Below are 24,729 nucleotides of genomic sequence, written 5' to 3' on the forward strand. Positions count from 1 at the left end.
ATTTCGAATCTGAATTTAGTAATGAAACAAAAAGATGTTTATGTCCGGCCTAAAAGCCTCAAAAGTCTGTTACCCAAAAAAGTAAGATTATATATTAAAAAAAAACAAAATTGAAATGACATGTCAAAAACTTCATCTTCACTTGCTAATTTCATTTTCGCAGGTTGTATTTTAAAAGAAATCCTCGTATTTTAGGTTTAGAAATCTCATACCTGTTTACATAACGATATTAATACAAGAACAAGGGAGCTCTAAGCATTATTTCAAATAGTTGTGTATTCCTGCTGAAGTAATTTGTTGTAGTACCGGTATTATAAACTTGGAAATTAAGTATGAGCAATTTGCAGAAAATGATCCGCTGTAAGTAAAAGGCGTATTAGATTTGAGCATTCGTCATAGTACTTACAATATTTATTTTTTGTCACAATTTTCACACGCCTGTTTCAAAATCTACTAATATATTTTACAAGGTGTAAAATAATTAAATAAAAGCACTTGGATTTCAGAGTGCATTGGAAGTGACGGTTATTTCATAAACCTTAAAATGGATGTCAGTGTAAATATAGTGGAGTTAGTGTCTAAGTTATTAGATACAGAGAAATATAAAGAAGTTCTCAATATACCCAAGGATGAGAAATATAATGAGGCTTTCAAAGATAATTGTTGGGATTTAATATCTATAATTATAGGCAAATTAAAAGATGACACCATAGTTGTTAAACCATCTCTATATGGAACATGTGAACAAATGTTGGAACTCATACTGGAAAAATCTTCTCCTGAGGAAGCACTTCTGGAGTTCATTGAGCAAATTGAGCTAGCAAAGAATGATGCTCAATTTAGCATCATCTTAAAGCCATTGCAAAAACTGTTGAAAAAATTGTCAGCCAAAAGAGGAAGGTCATTAGAGTGGTGTTTGAATTCTATCAGTACCTATATTGAAAGCATCTCAATCTTTGAATACAATCTGGAGGGCAAAGAGCGCCTGTTATTAGATTCTGATTCTAATGTTAGGAGAATAATCAAAGTTTATTCAATGCTGCCTTCATTTTATAACCCTTTCATACAAGAATTGACAGCCGATAATAGCAATATTAGAACAAAGCAAATAATAACAGCCTTTCTGATAAGTTTGCTTGGGAAACCCTTAATATTTATAGATTTAGATCCTGAATCAAATGAAAAGAGTGAAGCAAGGCAATGTTGTGCCCCTATAGTTTATGATATCTGTGTTTTAGAAAAGGATGTGCTTAAATTCTTAACACATGTAGAGACCTGTTACAAAGAGAACCCAAAGCTTAAATCAAATGCTCAAGATAATAATTATGATATTTCCCCTTACGAACATCGGGAAAAGATTAACATGACTTCACTGTCAGGCTTATTTTATATAGTATTTTCTGGCAACTTTGAATTACCTGATTGTGCTATTCCTCAGGTTTACAGTATAGAATATGTAGTACATACTACAATGTTATGTGTTGTGCATCTATTAAGCTTCTCTGAATATGGTCCATTGTGTAAAGCAATGTCATTGTGTAAATTTATTGTTGGCCGTTTACCTAACCACACATCAAGTACTTTATTATCATCAGCTACACATTTCCAATTGTGCAAAAGCTTAGTAAATATTGCAATATTTTGTACTTATGAATCAATGCGTAAAGAATCTGTTAAAGTAATAGGTTGTTACATTAATAAATTTGATTATAAAGGTAGATGTCAGTTGGTAAAATATTTGATGGATAGTTCCAACCATTCTGGCATGATTGGGTATGCAATTACATTATATAAAAATTCAATTTCTGAAGCATTTCAAGACTCCATGATGGCAGATTGTTTCAAAGGCATACAGTTATGGAGTATGATAAGGAAAATATGTTACTTGCCCAGTGGTGCCCAGTCAGACTTGGTAGAATTAGCTGATCAAATTATTACTGCACTTAACTTTTTGAGATATCTATGCATAAAAGATACAGAAAATGTAACTGGTATCCATGAATATTTTCCATTTATTGAAACAGACTACTTAGAAACCTTAAGAACTGGACTAAATATGTCTAAAGCACATTATGAAGAGAAATTAAAAGAAATTGAAGAAGGAAAACATCTTCCAGCAGAAAAAATTGAAGTTTCGCTTAATGTGGCTGGCAATGTACTGGATAAAATTCCAACAGAAAACAAAAAAGAAATAATACTTTCGGCACTAAATGCTTTTCATTTAATTGAGTCTCTTGTTGCACGCCTATCTGAATGTATTAATATAAACAAAATGCAAATGTCTTAAACTCTGTTAAGATTGACACATTATGTTATAATAAAATATTTTTATAAACTGATTTTTAGTAATATAATACACACCTTACAAATAACATAATTTATAAGATGTCTTACAAAGATAACAGCTATTTTGATTTTGTTAACAGCGTGGAGGACTGGATATAGATTTATTTCTCCTATGATATCAATTCAAATCAATAACACACAAAGAGTTATGAGAAACTACAGCCATAATAACATTGAAAAGGATATAAAAGTGGCACCAGTAGCTACGGAACATGAAGATCACCAGTATGAAGAAAATGTTAAGAATCTTATCTTAGAACATTCATTACAATTTGTGTCTAAGAGTGGATGGTCCGTGGAGTCATTGAGCGCCGGTGCAAAAGCTGCTGGTTATCCTACAATAACACATGGTCTCTTTCCAAATGGTGGTGGAGATCTTGTCCATTACTTTAACATTAAATGTAATGAGCAATTAGTGGAGCAAATGAAAACTGTAAGTATATTTTTAATAAGATTTTTTTTATTGTTGAATATAAAATAAATTGTAAAATAAGAAAAAATAAGTTTATGTGAATGTTACACATTCAAATAAATCCATTTTTCGGATTTTATCGTGGTACTAATATACTATTCTTTAATAGTGGCCAAAGGAAAATGTAAAGGATAAAGTACCAGCGCAGTTTGTGGAAAATGCTATTATAACAAGACTCTTGATGATTGAACCATACAAGTATGATGATTTGATATATTTGATTGAATTGGTAATGTAATTATTGTTTACCATAATATAATATAATGTCTATGTTTTAGGGATACTTGGCCTAAAGCTATGGCTATACAAACAATGCCTAATAATGTTCCGAACTGTTTGGCAACATTGTTATCTTTGGTTGATGATATATGTTACCACTCTGGAGATCGAAGCGTTGATGTAAGTCTAACAAATTAAGAAACAACTAAAATTAATTACAAATGGTATGTACTCATAATAAATTATTTTTTCAGTTTAACTGGTATGTTCGTCGTGTAGGTTTAGCTGGTATTTACAAAACAGCAGAGTTGTTTTATTTGACTGATAATAGCCAAGGAAATACTGCTACAAGGAATTTCGTAGCTTCTAGAATACGAGATGCTCAACTCGTACAAACTGCTCTCAATATGAATCCAGTGGCTGCTGCTCCACAGACACTCACTGCCGCTTTTGTCACAGTAAGTATAGAATCAAGGATTACTTGATTTTCAAATATTCCTGATGATTTAATAAAATTATCTTTTTCAGGCTAAAAATATTTTGGGCATCAATACACTGAAGTAAAGCAGTTACAGATTTTGACAATTATTTATTATATTAATAGATATGTGATTTATGAAGGTACAAAAACTTGTTAAAATTGCATATTATTCTTTGTTTGATTAGATAAGTATTGGCTTACATGATAAACTAAAACAAAAATACACTGAGAGATTAGGCATTTTGGCCATGTACAATAAAATAACTAAACTAGATACTTTTGCCATTCATCAAGTCTGTGATAGAAGCAGTTATATTTCTGTTTGAATTATGTCTCAAGATTCAGTATGCAAATATATTAAGCAGTTGTTAATAAACAATTTGTTGTCAAGCTGTTACTATTAATAAATTGTGATTGGAAAAAGTATAAAAGAGGATTTTAATTTTTATTTTTTTAATTAAAATATGCATCTGTATAAAATTTAAAATATTTAACATAGTGTACCTACATAAGGCAACCAACTTTATCTGAATTATAATGGAGACCATTAATTTGTTGCCTTATGCTACTATACCATATTCAGGAAAAAATATTATTTGTACACAAATAATCAGGCATGTTATAATTGTTTCTATTGTATTTGGCATAGGTACCCAGTCCAGTGTTTAATTAGTACTATTTGTTATTCAATTACTTTATTTCTTCCCTGAATATGAAATATGTCTACTCAATAGTATTTGACAGTCTATAAACAAACATGCATTTACAATTTAGATACACAATTATTAAGGCACATAATATAACTATACATTAGCTATGAGGGCACTATGTAGTCACTTCCCCCAGCTATGTATGAAATCAGGTTTGGTGGCAGAGGCAACATGTGCCATACATTAGCTGAAACTGTCTGACGAATAACAAATCTGCAGATCATTTGCAAAGAGTCCAATTTTGCAAACCTGAAACAGTCAATGTAGTATTCTGTCAATTCTATATAGGAGTAAGGCTAACAATACTTCAGATAATAATGTTACCTATTTAAAGGTCTTGCTAATTTTACTGGCATCTCAAATAAATTTGATTTCACATCAACGGCGGCACAATGTTCTGATATTCTATTTACTGGTACAAATGTTTCATTGTTAAGAGAAAAAAGTCCATTTGCATGTCGCAGTCGAGCATGGAGGGTTCTGCCAACACAGCGAAATGAAACACACAGTATGTGGCGAGAGTCATATGAATCTCTTACTAAGAACACATTGTCATGCTGTCCAGCTAGTAACTCTTCAGCCTCACTTGATGTAATGCCTCCCCAGTACCACCCATGCCTGAAAAAGCAAACATTTCTGAATCAATTTGTTTTACAAGTAGTGCTAAGTAAACATTATGAAAATTGGCACTAAACTTCTGATCAACAACAAAAATATATAGATGCATTAAGTATGATATATGCATGCATTATTGGAAGCTTTTTAAATAAATGTCTAATTAGATAATATCAACTCTTAATGCTTTTATGATTAACTTACTTTGATAATTGGCAATATATTGCACAAGTTTCAAGAGATGCATGTTGATGATGGCCACGAAGCACTAGATGCCCTTCTCTAGAATGCTGACATCTTGTGTATTGTTTTATATCATCCTTTTTACCTTCATAGCCAACAGGGCCTAATCTTTTGTCAGATGATGTACATGGGTCATTGACCTTATTAAGACTGCACGCATATTCACCAGCGTTGTTTTTGTTGCCAAAATATCTTTGTAGAGATCTGACACTGCCAGTGAGGAATAATTTATTTTTCCAAAATTTTACAAACTTATTTGTGTTCATAGTTGGCTTACGGTCGGGTAAAAAAACACTATTTACGATATCAGTATTGCTGAAATCCCTCTTGTTATCAATACTTCTTTGTAAATGTTTACATTCCAAGCCATTAGGTTTTAGCCACTTGCGAAGACAACCTGTAGCAAGCCATTTACGTCGAGTACAATGGGAACACCGTTCGTAGTTTTTATTCATAACTGTGACATTTAAACTCGATTTTAAATGTTTAATAATGTTTACTTTCCAAATTAATGGATTAGTTGGTAAATACTGCCAATTGGCAAGCAAAACAAGTTACAATTCCAGTTCAAAACAAGTTAAAAATCAACTTAAAATTATTGACAGATTGTTCCAAAGAACATATTCGATCATTGAATGATTGAATGAGTAATACATAGAGCACATCAATATTCCCTTTTATTGCGTAGGCAAAGGTTTTTAGCTCACACAGAAAGTATTATGAATGACAATTTTGTAGGTATTTCAATTTTCCTTTACAAAAGGCATAAGAGTGAACCAAACTTGATCTAATTTTCGATTTCAAATTTATTTATTACGGCCCGTGGGTTAACGAAAAGATATTTAAGGCCGGACTTATATACTGGGTGGCAATCTGAATTCAGAAAATAAAATATATCTTACACATGACATTCACCAAATGACATATTTGACTCGCCATAAATAAATAAATATATTAATAAATTGTTTTAAAATATAATTTAAGCAATAAGTTGTTAAAAGAACGTTTCGCTTGCGAACTGGTCACATAGAAGAAAAGATTATCGTAGTTTGGTACTCTTAACAGAGTCCACGTTTCGGCTTATGGCCCAAATACGTTGAAGATTCATAATTGCATAAATTAGACAAAAAATTGCTGTCATATTATTCTTGTAAAAGTTAAGCCTATTTATTAGCGCTTTCACAATAAATATCAATTAGTAAGATGAATGTAAGAAATTTAGAATTATTTACCTTCAAAAAATTCAGTGTGTAACCATACAATTATTTCGTATAGCCTGATTAAGGAAACAAACTTTTTAGGTTTTTTATTTTCCTGCTATAACGCTAAATTGTATTGTTGAGTATCTGAATTCAGATTTCATTGTCTTTGAATTCAAAATGCCATTCCGGATGTATATTTTTTAATAAATCATGTTCTTTCAAATGTTTGATCAATTGACAATTTACTCTTTTATCTGTGGTCTGTATATAACCTGTGCGATAATTATTCAGTACTCTACATTCCAATGTGTGTGTAAATCTTTTGTTGTGTGTTCGACAGTCTTTGAAATGGTGTTATGGTGATTTTTTTTGTCAATAAAATCACTAATACTAAATTTAATTTATTGGAATGAAATATAGCAGTTACTTGTGTTAATATTGTATTAATCATGATATTTTTACTTTACTAATCTAATTGGATGAGTATGGATGTGCGTTAAAGGTATTTATATGTAGTCGGAGTAATGACACTGAAGAAAATCGCGAAAATGTCAACAAAATCCTACATATCCACAGAATTAAGTGGTTCGTATTTATTCTAGTTCCTCTAATTACGATTGCACAATCAAATGAAGACGAAATGTATTTAATCCAATGTATTAAAACAGTGCCATAAAACATGTTAAAATTTACATGAATGTACTCATAATTATTGTCTGATACTATTTCTTTTCATGTTTAAATATCTTTTACAGACAGTATAAGCAATGTTTTGGGAAAAAATGTTAGGATTCTTTACAAATCACTCATTCGTATGGAATCAAGAGGTGACAAGGTTGACAACAAGGTTTTGGTAAGTGATTTTTTTTTTCATAAATTACGAATAATAATTTTAGCTTTTCCAACAGTTCATAGTGAAATGTGTTAAGGATAAGAAAAATCTTGTAAGATATATTTTTTGTTCTTACCTGGTTATTACAGGTACAAATTTATGATATCAATTTATTGATCAAAATATCCTGTAATTAATCTATGTTGTAGAGAAAGTCAGATGACTTCTATTATATTCTATACAGCACATTCAACGCTGATTATACATAATTTAATATTAAACATATATATATTTTTTAAATTTTTAAATATAATATATTGTTATTAAACCTATATGAAAATATAACAGTATAGTTTTAACTTCTATTTTTATATAATGGATACTAATACTGATAAGATTAAATGAAAATAGCTGTGAGTCATGTAGGTGTGTCACAGACTCATTGTGAGCTAGGTGTAGATATGTGTGTGTTCCCTATGGATGTGCACAGTACACACACTCATTCACTGTGGTCAATTGTAGACAAGCATACAAACTGTAATTCATTATAGCATTACACAACATAATGTTTATACCAAGGTCTTAACAATAATCCTACAGATTTTCATGAGTACTTTAAGAGATATTATGGATGGAGTAAATATGACATTCCTTTTGATAATAAATTCACATAGTAACACAAACAACATTTAGTATATAAATATGTTATTCTGTTTAACCCTAACTTTGCACAGAATTTAAGTATGTTAAAATTAGTAGTCATATATATAAATATTTGATAAGTGCAACATTCCAAAATAAATATATTTCTTTATTTTATTACATTTAAAGAGTAATAAACTACATTTTGCTTAGAGCTTTAACTGCATGCAGGAGTTTTCCGGGATGAAAGCCCTGCTATATATTTTCCCAGGATAGAAAGTAGCCTATAACCTTCCCAGATTCTTAAACTATCTCCATTCTAAATGATATATATAAAACATATTTTGAGAATACCTATAACATTCAGACGAACAGACAAGGGGACTTTGGTCTATAATATGCATAGATTTTTTACAATTAATGTGTCAATATGAGATATATCTATGAACCAAACATCATGGTTGATAATTCACTAATTCATGAATTTATACTACAGGAAGGCCCCTAATGTAAAATAAGTTGTTTATAATCATTCATAATAAAATGTAGAACTTTTTAGTATTATATTTGTGGTTAATACCACATATAGTATTGTCTCTTTGGATCTAATTAAAATAAAACAAATACAAGCCATCTGTGGCATCCTGCTTATGCTATTTTAGGACAACTGGTCATGCATTTTTTGATGTGAACTAATGAGATCAATCATTTAATTTAATGAAGTGAATGTCTCATAAAATTTTTGCTTAGAAATGGTATTGCTCAGTTTGTTACGAGTCAAGTAAGCCAAAAATCTTATTACTTAATTTTGAGACAAAGACTATTTTTAAACAAGTATCATGTTTATCAATAAAAAAAACCTACTTATTCTGATTCAAGACATTAGGCCTTTTAGCCAATTTAAAACTTACTTGTACTCTGTTTTAGGTTGTGACATCATATAGAGTTTTTATTACTACAGCAAAGATACCAACAAGAGTAAGTAATTTTTTAAATGTAACATTATCGGGCGTTATCAATCAACAATCATAATTGGATTTCTTTGAGCAATCTGGACAATAAACCGATCACAAGTTACCAGTAGCATGACAAACAAACTTAATTTAATGATCACGTCAAATATCAGGAAAATAAATCCGCATTCCCGATCTAACACGTCACATATCGACTTGTAATTCTCGAAAGTCCTGCCAATTAATTCGAGAGGGTAGCGTGGCTTTGGGGTACATTAATACTCACCTGCCTGCGCTATCGATTCCCCTCGTGTTACAAGTTCGCTAAAATGAATTGAGGTGTTCGAGACTGCTTCAATTGGATCTGGTGTAATTTATATTCTGCTCCATAAAAGGTCATCTTATGAGTTTGCGAAACACTTAACGTTAGTTCAGAGTAACAGAGTCGTCTAGTATGTTGTCCATGCTAGTCGCCATCCTCATAATTTAGAATTTTAAAGAAATCATAGTCTCTATTGAACAAAAAGAATCATCAAAATCGTATTTGATTTAGAGGAGTTCTCCTCTACATATTGAAAGTCCAAGGTCCTATGAAATGTAAATAGAACCATTTTGAAACTATACAAATTCCAACGCAAAAGATGTCTTTTAAACACAAGCGTACAAAAAATAAGCTGAACATAAAAAAAATAATACGACGAATAGATAATCTATCCTTTCCTTTGGAGTCTGAAAAAACTAATATATAAGATTTTTTCGCCAAGTAAGGGCATTTTGCAACAATGGTACGCATTACATTATGTAGGTAGACCTAAATAAATGAATCTACATGTTGAATTTACTGTATCTACTTTGTGGATTATGTGTCATAATCTAGTAGTATTGATTTAGGAATCACAAAAAATGCTATTTCCACCTTGTCCATTTCCAACTAATTAGAAATTATACTGCTTGATAATAGTTAATTAAGATTATTTTCCACCTTGATTTTATACAGGTTGACAATGGATTTCATTTGATGGAAATTGAAGCATTGGAGAGCAAAAAAGCCAATCATTTGTCAATAACACTGGTACACGAACACAAGCCGGTGTCGATACTTATAGGTAATATTGCAGTCTATTGTATTTTTGTTCTAATAGCCAGTGTTTATCGCCTTGTGGATTTAATGTCATTCAACTTCAGAACGGACATCAATATGCTTTAACGTTTTATTGAGTCACTAAATTTCCTCTTACGAATTAACAACTCCGTATCGTAGGTGTATAAGATTCATTTTTCCTGTCTCTTGGACTATAGTCGTATCACGTATGTTATAATAATGTTATGTGTCATAGCCTAATACAACTATATCCGTGTTCAATTAGAGCATTTTAATGGATATTTTGCGAACAGAATTTGTAAAGAAGGTTTACATTGAAGATCAGTCAATGATACAAACAAATACTGATAAATATAGGAGCATTGCCGTAACTAAAGAGACATTTTTATGGGTATATTGTTGCCACAAGGATAATTTTAAAAATAAATGTCCATGACGTACATGTACAATCTGTTCGCATAAATGGACAATGATAAAATGGGTCTGTTGTTGAGCGTGCCGTCCGATCATAACGGCACGTGATCACATGGTTCCAAGCCCGAGAGATAGTTCCAAACTTCTAACATATTTTGCTACCGTAATTAATTGCAACTATTAGTTAAGCACCGTCAAATAAAATACTAATTATAGCTAAGTATTTAATCGTTCTATTTGAAAAAAACATTGATACTGACAAAGCGTTAAATTATCGACTAATTAAGCCAGATTTGCATTAACAAAATTATGACTATTGTTTAATTTAATAAAAAAAATGTTTGTTAAGGTGAAGAAGGTACTTCGGAAGGTGTAATTAATGCAATCAACGCACTGACAGCAGCGTTTGATGATTTATTCCCTAACGTTGCGATGGTGGACATCATACCTAAGGTTCGTGGAGTGTACATCGTTATTACACCAATTTGTAACGCTTATTCATGCAATTTAACCGTCAATAAAGTTAATTTACTTGATTGGTTGGTTAACTAAGTTTAGGCTAATTGCTCCGACCGACCGATCTGTTTTTTTCTATTACAGGTCAATTTGCCATTTCCCCTTCAACATGTTAGTGGCACGAGGAAACATATGGCGTGCGGGGACTTTTCAAATCAATATGCCGCCATGTGCGATTTGTGTCAAACACCTTTCAGGTATGAGAATTAATGATACGCTTGACGCCTACACATTTTGAATGAAAGTGTATTCATCCACATCGGGCACGCTAACATCTTAATAAGAATTATAAATACTTGCTTTTATAGAATACTCTCATAGAACAAGAGCACAACGCGGTCAGACCAAGGGCATGTCAATAAAATCATGATTTTCTCGATTTTTAATTTATGAACTAAATACCTTTATCAAACTCAACCAGACATAAACCTTGAATAGATTATTTAGCCTAATAACGGTAATCTCGAGATAAGTTAAGACCGGCACATTGATAACCATATAGTAAATTTGCCCGCCGTCAAACGGTGATGCGGCATTTATACAACTATTACTTGACCAGTTTGTCTTCCCCTCTACTTTTTTGCGCTGCTAATATTTCAAAGTACCCAATTGTATTTTATTCTACCCTCAATATATATATAAATATAAATGAAATACGCCACAATGTCATCAAATGGAAAATTAGCAATGTAATAATAATAATAGACCGGTTTCTTCCCTATAACCACAAATACAACTTTATTATTGATATTTTTCGGTAGCATTTATTATCTTACCTTTAGTATTGGATGTCGGCCAACTACCTCTGTCCCTGCCTAAATTATCTAAGTAAACTTTCGTTGTTATCAATATAACTTAGGGTATAATAGACTAGGAGAAAATCTTGTTTTTGTTTCATGGACATAGGTGTTTTGGCTTTGGATTTTGGGACCTTACTATTTGGTTTTGACCTCATGGTTTGTAAGCTGCAAATTATTTTGATTTGCAGAGCGGAAGTGGCATGGGATATCGACACGATATATTTAGCACACGACATCCGTATGTTACATCTGAAAGACTTCGACCATTTAGATCAAAGGTGAGTTTACCTTCTACTTTTGTCAAAAGTAAAAAGTATAGCAAAATTTTCGAAAAAAATTGTTTTCAGTAAGTATATGAACATCAAACATTTAAATATGTCGACAGATAAATTTATCGATAACGTCGATAAGTGTGTCAGATTTAATTTCGTGTCTGTTTTGTAAAAATATCCATATAATGCAGAGTCATTTAGCATTATATGATATATCTATTTGAAATGATTGAGATGATGGGATGAATGTAATTGATGGAGTACGGGTGGGACGCGTGCGCAGGGACCTGATCCCGCTGGTGATGGCGGTGCAGCACAACACGTGGTTCGCGGGCATCTGCGGCGACGGCGTGCGCGCGTCGCACGAGACGTGGGAGAGCGTGTGCCGCGTGGTGGCGCGCGCCTGCCCCGCGCCGCAGCGCCTGAGCTGGCGCGCGGCGCAGCTGCGCCACGACCACGCCGCGCGCCTCGGCCACGCGCTGCGCACCGCAAGACACCCGCCCGCGCTGCACACCATCGACTTCTCGCAGAACCATATCGAGGATAAAGGTACCAGTCATATCCTTACCCACGATCCCAATCTCTTTTCGATCTATCGCAAAATTGGATCGTCAATAAGGTTTTTTTTGACATGCTTAAAAATAACTTACTTTGATCGGTTTATTCTCGGAATCAGATCTGATCGGAAAACGGCCCAATTAGAATGAAGCTTGTTTGCAATGCTCACATATTTATTCTGATTGGTTCATATTCAAGATTATTTTGGAGGTAGCTATTGCGATCATTTATAAATTTTAACAGGTACTTAGTTGTTTAAACGCAACTTCGCACGCGAAAGCATATGTGTAATACAGTGCGCAAACATTCCTCAGTTTGAATACAATGTCAAGCAGAATTTCGATTTGTTCGACCTCGAATCAGCGTAATGCTGCGTCGCGTGTTAATCGTGTTACGAAATATTGTAATGTGCAGTATCCTGTGTATGGAATAGTTATCCTTACTTTAGTATGTAACGTATGTACGTATTTTAACATTGGATGAACGTTTACACATTACAAGCTTCTTTATTTGTGTATCGCCAACTTCTCACTAGCAGTTTCACCAACATATTACAAGAGAAGTATACTTTTAAAATTTAAAAATCTCAGAATAGTGTCGCCTTAAAATGATTTCAAATTATATAATATTTTTAAAGAAATGTAACATGTGGTATTATATTAATTATTATTATGCAATATTTGCATTTACCCATATTCATGCATAGAAAATTCCCACAATTAACCACAGAATGAATCATTACGCTTTGTGAATATAAGTTGCATCTACCTCAATGTACCAACGCGGCAAGAAATCAAAAAACAATTCATTACCAATGATCACAGGCTCTATGACGCACGGCCATTGTTTTCGAAACGATGATCAAAATGAGTTTAACAAACACATTGTATTGTTGTCTATGAGACAATGAATCATGAGTTTTTATTAGGTGCAATAAGTATACTGAGCGGCGTGGCGAACAACCCGGACGGGCTGCGGCACGTGGCGCTGTCTCAGTGCGGACTGACAGGCAAGACTGTAGTGCATCTCGCCACCATGCTCAATGACAACCCTTGCCATCTGCTCACGCTCTCACACCTGGATCTTTCCCATAATAATCTGAAAGACGACGTACATGTGAGTTGATAAAATATATTTTTTACATTTTTACATGTGTGGAAATTTTCTCATTTTTTGGATTCGTTTGCGGCACAAATTTTGAATACATCGTTTTGAAAAATTTGTCCCGTTTAAGGTATATCAAATATAAAAATATAAGAGAAGTATGTCATTATTGGCAATATTTAATTTATAATATATTTTTTTCAGAATCTGTACAATTTTCTCGCGCAGCCGAATGTTTTGACGTATTTAAATTTGACGAACACGGAAACAACGTTAGAAAATGTAAGTGTCTTATATGTATTACGTATCAATTTAAGTTCATTACTGAGTTTTGTTTAATGTGTGTTAAGATTGTAGTAAAATCTTCAGAAATATATTGCGCAAGATCTTCCAGATGCGTTTACATGAGGGCTATTTTTTCAATAAGAGTTAACCTGCCCATGCGAGTCGCCGCAACTCCTGCAAAGATCAAAATAACTACAAATCAGCTTGTCGTGCCTGTTAACACGGTAAAAATCGGTTTTGGCAGAAAGTTTTGCTATCATACTGAAAAAAGTTATTTAATATTTTATTCAAAATTGAACTTAATATTTATTCGCGATCAGTAAAAAAAGTATAATAGAAGTGTATGTAGCAGCAGGTTGTACTGTGTGTAGTTGTGTATTGGGTGACGTGTGTGCAGATGTGGGGCGCGCTGCTGCGCGGGTGCGCGGCGCGGCTGCGCTCGCTGTGCGCGGCGCGCAACGCCTGGGGCGCCTCGCGCCGCGCGCGCGACCCGCCGCCCTCCTTCCGACAGTTCTTCACCGCCTGTCTCGCGCTGCAGCACCTCGACTTCTCCTACTGCAAGATGCCGCCCGACGCGCTCAAGTATGTTCCGCTCTATCTACAAGCGATAGCAACTGTGATACATTATGCCAATGTCAAGACACAAATAAAACTCTTTGGTATTCCTTGCAGTATAAAAGTAATTTATATTATGATTCCTTACTCGGTCTTTTTGGCATACAAACATGCCAAATTTAACAATATTTTAGTTTTATTGTTCACTTTTAACAAACATCTAAAACTATTTCAAGTATTATTAAGTATTCTAAAACGATTGTGTATACGTACCGTGTCCAGGAGCCTGCTGCTGGGCCTGGCGTGCAATGAGAGTGCGACAGGCGTGCAGCTGAACCTGGCGGGCGCGCTGTCGTCGTCGCAGGCGGCGCACGTGCTGGAGTCGTGCATACACGGCGTGCGGTGTCTGCAGTCGCTCGACCTCTCCGACAACAGTCAGTACTTTGTTATTAATACTTATATGTTTTAGTAAAAAAGGAATTGATTTCGTTCTTACGGATGTGTGTGTATGAATTTATCATCATAAATCAATCGAATGGTATGATTGATATTGCTGTCCTTGATACAAGTCACAAATCACCGTGTCATATAAATTGAGAGATGAGTTGTAACGCAATATTTATCGAAATCGATGTTCCTTGGATTTTATTAATTGACTTGACATAATTATTATGTTGAAATATATATTTTTTTATTTATTTTCCTATAGGCATGGAGTTAGAACTATCGGGGATAGTGCGAGCTATAGGAAAGAATCATTCGATCACACATCTATCATTAAGTAGGTTATCAGGAAAAAGGTCTTACGCGCCGCCGTTGATACAAGTGAGTAATGAAACCATATTATTTATGATATTCAATTGAATATGTGTGAATGATATAAATTTTATTTAATTTTGCAGGCTCTAGTCCACGTATTGCAAGAACCTGACACTACATTAACGTCGCTAGATCTCAGTGATTGTAAACTTAAGGTATAGACATTCTTTTAGATTTATAATTTTGTTGTTAAGATAATGTTCATATTATAAATACCATTACTTTGCACTCAGGGTGACCTGTATGGATTGCTAAACGCGCTAGGCGGAGCGCGGCGACTGCGCTCGCTGGACGTGGGCGGCAATCTCGCCGGCGACGCGGGCGCCCGCCTCCTCGCCAAGGCGCTGCAGTGCAACTGTACACTGCACACGCTCTATATTGACAGGAATGCATTTAGTTTGCAAGGTATTCTATTGTTGAATAATAACTTCAACTGTCCAGTCGTTTTAAAGTGTGTCACACTCGTGTTTTGTTGTTAGGTTTGACAGACATAGCGACGGCGTTGCGTCGTTCAGTGAGCGTGCGGCGCGTGGAGTTCCCCGGGTGCGACGCGGCGGCGGGCGGGCGCGGCGCGAGCGAGCGCGTGGCGGCGCTGTGGCGCGAGCTGCACGAGCGGCTGGCGGGCGGCGGCATGGGCGCGGGGCTGGGGGCGGGGGCGGGGGCGGCGTCGAGCGGCGCGCACGCGCACGGAGTCTGCGCGCTGGCGCTGGAGCGCGCTTGGGCCGGTGGCGAGGCGGCGGCCGCACTGGCGGCGCAGGCGGCGGGCGCGCTGCCGCCGCCGCCGCTGCCCGCTGCGCTCGAGCGCGCCGCCGCCGCCGCGCACCACCTGCTGCACCAGTACCTGCAGGTATTACCTCACCACATTCTCTAACACCAAACATTACTCCACACTTACACGACCTTCTGGAAGTTAGTCAAATTGCTACTTCACTATCATCTGAAAGCTAAAATCCAATATATGATTTTTTATGTTTACGCGAATGTTAGAAATTAAAATTAAACTACTTTTCGGATTTTGTCGCGGTTTACATATTAAAACCGCGATAAAATCAGAAGAATAGATTTTTAAATCCAATTTATGTTAAAAGCTTATATTAAAAAATACGCAACAAAAGATAACATGTTAGTTATCGAAAATATTGATAATTAGATGTGACTATTACTTAACTTTTAAAATGTCGATACCGTGGAATACCAGGCTAAGTACATTATATCGAAGTTTACCGTCTTAAATTTTCAGAGGTGCAGCGAAGTGTTCGCAGCGATGGGGGGCGCGGGCTCGTGTGGCGAACTAGTTACATTGCAAGCCGTCAGAGACGCAATGGCGCCGTGCAACGCCACCCTTCAGGACCTGCTCAAGTAAGTACTGAAAATAAACATATGGTTACATATTTCATTCTTTCATTCAATCTTTGCAGCTAGTTGTTAGCCTTGGGCAAAAAGTGAGCATAATAATTTCTAAACAACATGTTGAGTACGAGGTGAAATTATTATTTATTCAACAATATAATGTCCTAATAAATATAAGTCGATTAATAACTTGCAAGGATATGCACTTTTCTCCGTATTCATATTTATTTACCTTTTCAGTCAAGCCGTAGAAAATCTTGCGCTAATGGCGTGCGAAAATCTCGATAACGCGGACAGCGAACCCATGCCCAGTGGCGAAGGTGACATTCCAGATCTACTGACACCGATTTCACATTCTGGCGTAAGTATTATATGGTTCCTTTTAATCGGGCAAAGAGCGCCACACTTTGCCTATTCGTTACAATACTATCCTATCCTACTCGTTACAAATATTATTATTAGGTGGACAAATAATCTAAATATACATTTGCATTTCATGCCTAACAGAAGCTGGATTATTTGAATTTGGTAAGAGTTTAAATATTTTATTGTAAGCAACGGTTATTTGCTGGGAGTGGGCGTACCGCCGGATATGTACTGAGAAGCCATGGTCTTGATAGTTATACTGAAATATTTTGTATTTGAACGGAATATTGTGAAAGTTTTTTTTTATTTACTAATACTCTAAATAAAATATATTTGTAGTTAATCAGAATTATATGTATCTTGTGTCCATAATTAACCACGTATCGATGTTCTAGGCGACACCGTTGGGTTGTCGAAGACGTGATCGCGGGTGCCGTCGGGTGCGGCCAAAGTCCGTGGCGGAGCAGCAGTGCAGCAGCAACGAGATGCTGTCACTGCCGCCACTGCACGCTGAGGCCACCGACGCGCTGGCGGAACTGCCTGCTCACACGCTGCGACATCTTGTCAAAGGTGAACACACAACCGACAATATTAACCAATAAGGTTGGTTTGAGTTTGGGTTCTTTCTTTAGTATGTCCTTGACTGGGTTGGGATGGAGCATGGTGTTTGAACACGGAGTCCGTAGCGACTGGATGTGCATAGCGTGTGTAACCGTGTGTCGTGCGCAGGTCGGCCGCGGCGCGCCAAGACGCGCGCGCCGTCGCGGCCCATCACGGAGCAGTCGGACGTGGACGAGGGGCTGGAGGAGTTCTGGCGCACGTGCCGCACGCCGCCGGGCTCGGAGGACGCGTCGCTGTCGGCGCGCACGCCGCTCACGTCGCGCTCGCTGCACTCGCTCGAGTCGCTCGCCTCGCCCGACCCGCACCGACACTCGCCCACGCTGCAGCGCGACGACACCATGTACACACTCACTCACATCCTCCATTACCGACCTTTAACTAATCTTATTGAGCTTTGGCTATAAATAAACTATACATTCGCAAAACTCCAAGACCATCACGGATAAACTAGCAAATTTAAATGAAAGGAATAGTCAAAGATAAGGAATTATTACTCACAATATAAAAGTTATCAGTAAGCTGTCAACTTTAGCACTAAAAAGCTTTATTATCAATCCGGAACACTAATATTTAATTTTATCTTCTTTAGGTACAGCGTGACATCTGGCGAAAGCACACCTGTGTTACTAGAATGCGGTACACAAATTGACATTGACTTATTTTTTTTTTAATATAAAACATTTTATTTACCGTACAAATATATTTCTTTGTAGAAGTATCACGATGCAAGTCTTCCGACAATGTAGGGGCCAAGCCGCCAACCACGCCTCCGCCTTCACGGTCTTCCGACAACGTCAACACAATGGGTGAGTGACGTCATCAGTGGAATTGAATATATACATATTTTCGCTTAGTGTCCTGTGTAAAGTGATCGTCCGAAACACTGCGTTTGGTGAATGCACTAACACAGCTTATGTAAAATACGCAAATGTCCGTATACTGCTTTACAAATGTACTGCTGTCAAGGAGCACATCCACCCAAATTATTTAAGCCTACAGTTACTGCCCTGTTCGAGAGCGACAAAATTGTTGACGATGACGAAATGATCATTGCATATTTATTTGGTTCTAAAAGCAGAAATAACAAAAAAAAAACAATATTGATATTGATTAGTTTGCAAAAGTGATTGTGAGTGATGTGTATGGTACGTATGGCGATTATGGTGTGGCGCGAGGCTAACGCTGGTGTTGTACGGTAGGCAACGGGTGCGCGCGCACGCCCGGCAAGGCGCGGCCGTGGTCCGTGGCCGGCGGCAACGCCGACGCCGCCGCCACCGCCGTCTGCACCACCGGTGAGAACTCACGCATACGCATGCGGCATGCCGCTTCTACACTCACGCGCATAACTTCCTGAACAAATACAAAACTTCAAATCGTCTACACAATTTAGTTAAAGCGTTTTCTTTTGGTGTGAAGGCCTTTTATTTTATTTTACTGAAGGAATAAAAATTTTTACACAAAAGTGTATACAATTTAAAGTTTGACTTAAATTTGTTCAACTACTTATGACGCCCATCGTAGTTTCAATTGTCAATAGCCGACGTTAAAGCCCCCCAAATATTAGAATCAAATAGATTTATCGTACAAGCCGGTTTCACAATTCGTCACGTGGTCCGGTTTTCTTCATTCATTTACGCTTTGCAAATGTTACGTCTACGTTATCTCCAATCATGACGATTTTTAAATGATTTACTTCTATGTACGGTTCATTGCTTCCGTTACTATTTACGTTATATTTTATTAATCGTTATAATGTAGTTTTAAACCCAGAATACTTTGTCGCGACATAATTAATGTTTTTTTCACAGCATTTCAATGTTAAGACTTTTATCGCCAAAAATGTTAGAATTAATATAATATAAAAGATGTGACATTAAACATGTTGATTATATCTAAATATAATCTTATAATATTTTATTTACAAAAATCAATATGTTTTCCCTTTATTTTTAATACCTATATACTTTTGAGTCTTTTTTGTAATACATTATAATTTTGTCTAATTTGCATCCTATATGCATGCAATATAATATAAAAAATTGGCATTCTACGGGTCTGAATGTGTTGAATTATAATTAATCTACTTTTAATCATTTTAAGACCCACCTAAGTGCATGCCAAACATTATCATTTGCATTTTACAGTAATTAAATATTTCTTTCGAATGTTCCCATGTTAACTTTTTCAATATTTAACAAGTTGTAAATTTGATACAACTGAATCTAATGTATGTTTACTAATAATGTGATGTGTGCGATTAGTTAGGTTTCGTACACATTCGTGTGGACAATTCAACTAAAACATAAAACAACATTCTTCATTTTCACACGTAAGTGGTGACGGCATAAGATTAAATGGTACAACGAATGTATACACGTGACAATGACTACCATAGCCTAACAGTACCGCACCCCTAGCATGGAAAGTAACGTTTAAGGTGGTAGCTCAAGGTCCATTTTCATACATTTTGTTTCGGCTTTAATCTGGGTAACTAAACAAGTATTGGCAAGTAAAGAATTTAAATTCACGTCTAGTTAGTGATTAGTTCTCGCAGTTGAAAGAAAAATGTAAAAATAATTAATAATCATGGATATTTCTGCCTTTAAAATTTCGTCATATTAAATTTTAAAGGCCGAAATATCCATGATTATTATTTATTTTTACATTTTTCTTTCAACTGCGAGAACTAATCACTAACTAGACGTGAATTTAAATTCTTTACTTGCCAATACTTGTTTAGTTACCCAGATTAAAGCCGAAACAAAATGTATGAAAATGGACCTTGAGCTACCACCTTAACAAAACAGCAACTATAGAGCAAAATGTTCATGCTAGGGGTTACTGATATCTATTTTTTAACATCTATGGGTTAAATGAATGTATGTCACGTGTACCTGTTGTTAGTTAATCTTATGGTGGTGGTCTACAGAAGGCGTGGAGGCGTGCGTCGGCGGCAGCATCGTGGGCATCACCCCGGGCGCCGCACTAACCAGTAACCAACTTTCAGACGCTATTCTGTACTGAGCTCTAATGTCAATGTGCCGTCTGGCTGTATAGGTAAATGCTTACTCGCCGCTTTACGTGTGCATTATTTTTGTGGTTTGTTTTGTTTCAGTGTTTCTGTTGGTTACCTACTAAATGTTTAATTAAACATTCGTAAATGAAATAACATAATTTGAATTATATACAAAGTTCGAAAATTTCTTATCAATACTCTCACAAAGTTGACCATTCTATAAGAAACAAAGGGGATGTTCGGTCAATACCTTTCTTTTCTGTAGTTATGTAGCGTTGACAACTGATTAAGTGACATGGATAATTTGTCTGTGTTTTTTCGCCTTAGTTACAAAAATAACTTCTAAATCAACGAATCATTCCTTCGTATATATTTAGGAATCTAACTATTCTAACAAAATAACTAACAAAGTATAAACTTTTATCCATACTGATATCAAGTATAAAGTCTTTATTATCAACTCGATTTAATAGTTTCTAATAACCATCAATCAATTATAATAAAAGAAATATAGCTAAATATCATATCTGACTATAGTTTTTAAATAAAACAATTTGAAATACTTAGGCTTAATAGAACATGGTAAAGTTTTTCCAGTAATATGTCCCACTTATATTACTCCAAATTCACAAATTAGTGACTAACATTTTACTAGTAACAATTTTATTATCTGTACATGTCTGTGTACAAGACAAATCGTTATTTACAACGTAAGTAATACGAAATAGTGCATGTTGCATGAAACATTACAATGTCTACTAAAAATGTTTAATACTAGTTTGTATTTGTAAAAGAGCTAGGTATTTGAAAATACATTTATTGAACGGTAGATGAATTTGTTGTGTTCATTTGTTTTTTATTATGCATCTAAATTATGTTACGTAAAAGTTATTGAATCGCTTGTCATGGCATTAGAAATATTAATTTATACGAAATATTGTGCTTATACTAGTTGATTTATTGTTGAGTAAAATAATATTACAGTTATTGTCAGATATTTCTTTTTTTTATTTTTGTGGTAATTTAAAATTATTATTGCTTTACCTTGATACTTTACACTTCACATGATTTGTTATAAAATCAATGCATATAGTTACTTTTTTAAATATTTTAAAGATATTTTTTTTGCTTTATCTTTATGTAGCAACATTTTTAATAGTCAAGTGTATCTCGTCTACTATTTCGTCAGCATTAAATTTGTATATTGTACAAATTGAGACTGTTCGTTTCTCGAATATTCTGTAGACTAAAATGGACCCAAATTTCTTTACTTTTTCAATTGTTCCAAAGCTACAAACTTTATAAAAGTAAAATTAAATATTAAATGTATCGTCCGTTCATTGATTACTTATATATTCACGTTATAATAGGCTAGTTACACTTGGCAGTTGGTTTATATAATATCAAATACTTAGTAAGTAAATAACGTTTTCCGTTTCAGGCTCAATGCTACGAGATCACCCTCTCACTCCCGGTAAGCTTCACATTACTCAGTAGTTCCAATAGGGACCAAATTACAATAGTTATATTATTCCATATGAATTGTGGTACACGTTACAGATCGTTGGCTCACTATCACAGTTATATTTTAATTTTTATTTATGTAGAAAATGAATTTTAAAATTTATGTTAGTAATAATTTGAAGAGAAGAGTTCATGGTTCCTCCTTTTATTATCTTTCGAGATTATCGGGTTTTTTTACTGAAAAAGAAATATGCTGATATACATGTATAAATTTGTGGAAAATTATAACATAGAACCATGTAATAGTGGCCAGTGACGTGGCGGGCAATAATGCGTGGCAATTGTTTGCAAGTCATGTTTAGAATTGAAATAAAACTAGTTTCCGGATTTTATCGTGGTATTTTTATATTATTATTTTTTCCCTAAGTTTCAACCATTTCGCAGCCTTCGTAGTCATGAGGGAGGCTGAGGTATTGGTCGTCCGAAAAGTCAGTTATAATATCTACCTACATTTTACAATTAGACAACATTGTTATATTGATTTAACTATTGACGGTCGGGTCTATGCAGAATGAGCTCGCATGTCTTGAAATCTGGTAGCCGGTCATTTGGGTTCAGATTGAATTAAATGTAAAATAGGATGCGAGGCTTGTCCAAGCTTCCAACCATCTTCTCATTTGAAATTCGGATGTTTTTTAATAGCCTCGCGAATCATCCTAGGCAGGACTCGGTGTTCTTTGACATGGATTTGTGGCTTGTGTAGTCTTAGGCTGGGTAGGTGATTGGGGCCTTCTTCACAGTATTCAAACGCCTGCAGACTAGGTAGAGCGTCGGGATTCATGTCAGTTATATGTTCTTTTACGTGTGTCCCAATATTTCTTTTTGTTTGGCCGATATAAGAATGTTTGTTTTATTTTCGAGATCGGATTAAAGATAAGGATCGGGATCGTTTATCGAAGTCGCCCGTTAGAGAACTGTATATTTTTAACGTTTAACCCGGCATATTTATTTCACAGAAGACGCTGAAGCCTAAACAAAATCGTCTTATGAAGAGGGAACGTGATAAGCTGAGCAGGGTGGAATGTCCAGATGTTGCACGGAAACGGATTTTAATATCTGATGCTCACATTTGTGCCAGTTAGATTTTTAACATTTTAGAACATAGGAAACGATTAGAATCTTAGTAATTTACTGTATATGAATTGATCGCCATTTTATTTATTGTAAGAAACGATTTAATTTTTAAAATGTAATGATGCGAAACGGTCATAATAATTCCAATTAATCTAAAATCGTAAGTTTTAATGTAATCATTTTCTATTTACTGTGATCGAGTTAAGCAATCAGGGAGACACGATACGTTGCTCATATTAAAATCTGATCGAAACATGTTATAACAATTATTGTTTTCTTCGTCTCCTGGCGTAGCAGACAATAAACTGGCTGTGAAATCCTGTATTATTCCTAGATTTTTGCATTGAATTTGGTTGTCATGGGATCAGAAAGTCGCTTATGAGATATTTCTCGTAAAATTTTCTCGCAAGTTTAAGTTTTTTTTATTAATTACATAAATGAGAGTGTTCAATATGATACGTTAACCCGCTTATTTTTATTAATATTCTACTTGTTAGGTCTGACTTTTATGATCCCTTTGAAAAAGCATTATATTATGGGAAAACATAGGAATTTGGATAACGTGGATTCAGTTTTTTGCCGCAGGCACCAGTCATTAATATTTACGTTATGCAGCACACAATGCTGCATGTTTATATCAATTTGGTATGATTAAATTCGCATGTTTTCTATTACGTATATCGTCGCATTACGTGTATGAACTGAGAATTAACGATGTTACGCGTCTCCCTGAGTAAGTTTGTAGTATTATCTGTTTATTTCACTATATTTTTAACCGCATGTATTTACACATTTTCCACATTACGCTTTTTGTATGGGTTTAATATAGGAACTAAAACTGCGATACATAAGCGGTACAAATGTTTCTGCCATTATCTCTGCCATTGATCGCGTATTGTATACATTCAAATAAAATATAGCTAGATTATTTTACGCTAGACTTTCAAATAACTCACCATACTCAAATCAGATTTACAAGACTTTATGTTTTAATATATATTTTGATGCATGTATTCCCGTTGAATATTTTTTTATTCTAAGTGATCGCGATAGAAATTCTATTTATTTATATAGTGATGAAGTGACTGCAAGTATTCTTACAAATTGGTCTTGCCTAGTCATGTATAAAAGGCCTACACTTACGCACAATTTTCAGCATGTTAAGATTTTAATATTATATCGTTGACAGTATCTTCCAATCTGTGCATTCTTTTATCAATCAAATTATAAATATGTGATTTCAAGTTCAAAAATTTTCATTAACAATTATAGATTAGTACACACGCAGTGATGTAAGATTCAATTTTACGAGAATTCCGTTATTTAGGAATCGCCCCCATACATTTAAGTGTTCATTAGATGTAATATTTGTAAATCGATTGCATTCATTTCTCTTGAATACATTAAGGCTGTCTTTACCGATTAATGTAGATGTATATTGCTAAGTTATTTTATAGTATTTTATATATTCATTCCAATGTATTCCTTTTACCTAGCCTTTTGTGGTACCAGACTGATTTTAAGGTACATTTTATTTTATGGTGCAATTTATTTCTAGAGCGTTGTGATAATTGTTTAAATTACATACTATATACAGCAACATAACATTGCCTTTTATTTCAATTTCTAAAGGTAATT

At 34.9% G+C, this 24,729-nt stretch overlaps 3 protein-coding genes across 8 annotated transcripts; 2 read left to right on the forward strand and 1 right to left on the reverse strand.

Annotated features, from left to right (window-relative positions):
- Window positions 1–114: 114 nt before the first annotated feature.
- Window positions 115–3,949, forward strand: LOC115450945 (ubiquinone biosynthesis protein COQ9, mitochondrial). Its single transcript, XM_030179130.2, has 6 exons — window positions 115–360; window positions 2,427–2,779; window positions 2,928–3,016; window positions 3,097–3,217; window positions 3,292–3,495; window positions 3,566–3,949. The coding sequence occupies exons 1-6, from the start codon at window positions 333–335 to the stop codon at window positions 3,599–3,601; spliced, it is 831 nt and encodes a 276-aa protein (XP_030034990.1). The 5' UTR covers window positions 115–332; the 3' UTR covers window positions 3,602–3,949.
- LOC115450977 (suppressor of cytokine signaling 4) lies at window positions 3,612–5,729 on the reverse strand. The gene is made up of 3 exons (XM_030179160.2): window positions 5,048–5,729; window positions 4,553–4,846; window positions 3,612–4,477 (listed from the first exon to the last, which is right to left on the reverse strand). Exons 1-3 carry the CDS (start codon window positions 5,539–5,541, stop codon window positions 4,333–4,335), a joined length of 933 nt encoding a protein of 310 aa, XP_030035020.1. The 5' UTR covers window positions 5,542–5,729; the 3' UTR covers window positions 3,612–4,332.
- Window positions 5,730–6,561: 832 nt separating this feature from the next.
- Window positions 6,562–24,696, forward strand: LOC115451031 (F-actin-uncapping protein LRRC16A). Of its 6 annotated transcripts, none has more exons than XR_005112414.1 (26): window positions 6,562–6,873; window positions 7,044–7,141; window positions 8,690–8,740; window positions 9,713–9,821; window positions 10,581–10,684; window positions 10,832–10,944; window positions 11,736–11,825; window positions 12,103–12,368; window positions 13,306–13,493; window positions 13,686–13,763; window positions 14,164–14,348; window positions 14,604–14,755; window positions 15,031–15,146; window positions 15,224–15,295; window positions 15,374–15,545; window positions 15,620–15,987; window positions 16,381–16,499; window positions 16,731–16,851; window positions 17,252–17,426; window positions 17,586–17,817; window positions 18,067–18,113; window positions 18,191–18,283; window positions 18,677–18,769; window positions 20,407–20,534; window positions 21,935–21,967; window positions 22,974–24,696. XR_005112414.1 is itself a non-coding variant. In XM_037439020.1 (26 exons), the coding sequence occupies exons 1-26, from the start codon at window positions 6,813–6,815 to the stop codon at window positions 22,988–22,990; spliced, it is 3,216 nt and encodes a 1,071-aa protein (XP_037294917.1). In that variant the 5' UTR covers window positions 6,562–6,812; the 3' UTR covers window positions 22,991–24,696. The 6 variants fall into 6 exon arrangements, 4 of the variants coding, with proteins under 4 accessions (XP_037294917.1, XP_037294919.1, XP_037294920.1 ...); XM_037439020.1 differs by having other exon boundaries at window positions 20,407–20,469; XR_005112415.1 differs by lacking the exon at window positions 18,677–18,769.
- Window positions 24,697–24,729: the final 33 nt, after the last annotated feature.

This window comes from Manduca sexta, chromosome 15 (genome assembly GCF_014839805.1).
Source record: "Manduca sexta isolate Smith_Timp_Sample1 chromosome 15, JHU_Msex_v1.0, whole genome shotgun sequence".
Taxonomy (NCBI): Eukaryota; Metazoa; Arthropoda; class Insecta; order Lepidoptera; family Sphingidae; genus Manduca; species Manduca sexta.

Bases quoted from the DNA above. Each gene is read 5' to 3' on its own strand.
- LOC115450945 (XM_030179130.2), top strand. From the start codon at position 333: ATGAGCAATTTGCAGAAAATGATCCGCT. The intron at 361-2,426 runs GTAAGTAAAAGG...TTTTGTTAACAG, and splicing joins TTTGCAGAAAATGATCCGCT to CGTGGAGGACTGGATATAGA. The intron at 2,780-2,927 runs GTAAGTATATTT...ATTCTTTAATAG, and splicing joins TAGTGGAGCAAATGAAAACT to TGGCCAAAGGAAAATGTAAA.
- LOC115450977 (XM_030179160.2), bottom strand. From the start codon at position 5,541: ATGAATAAAAACTACGAACGGTGTTCCCATTGTACTCGACGTAAATGG. The intron at 4,847-5,047 runs GTAAGTTAATCA...TTGCTTTTTCAG, and splicing joins ATATATTGCCAATTATCAAA to GCATGGGTGGTACTGGGGAG. The intron at 4,478-4,552 runs GTAACATTATTA...TGACTGTTTCAG, and splicing joins TTAGCAAGACCTTTAAATAG to GTTTGCAAAATTGGACTCTT.
- LOC115451031 (XM_037439020.1), top strand. From the start codon at position 6,813: ATGACACTGAAGAAAATCGCGAAAATGTCAACAAAATCCTACATATCC. The intron at 13,494-13,685 runs GTGAGTTGATAA...TATTTTTTTCAG, and splicing joins ATCTGAAAGACGACGTACAT to AATCTGTACAATTTTCTCGC. The intron at 15,147-15,223 runs GTGAGTAATGAA...TTAATTTTGCAG, and splicing joins ACGCGCCGCCGTTGATACAA to GCTCTAGTCCACGTATTGCA.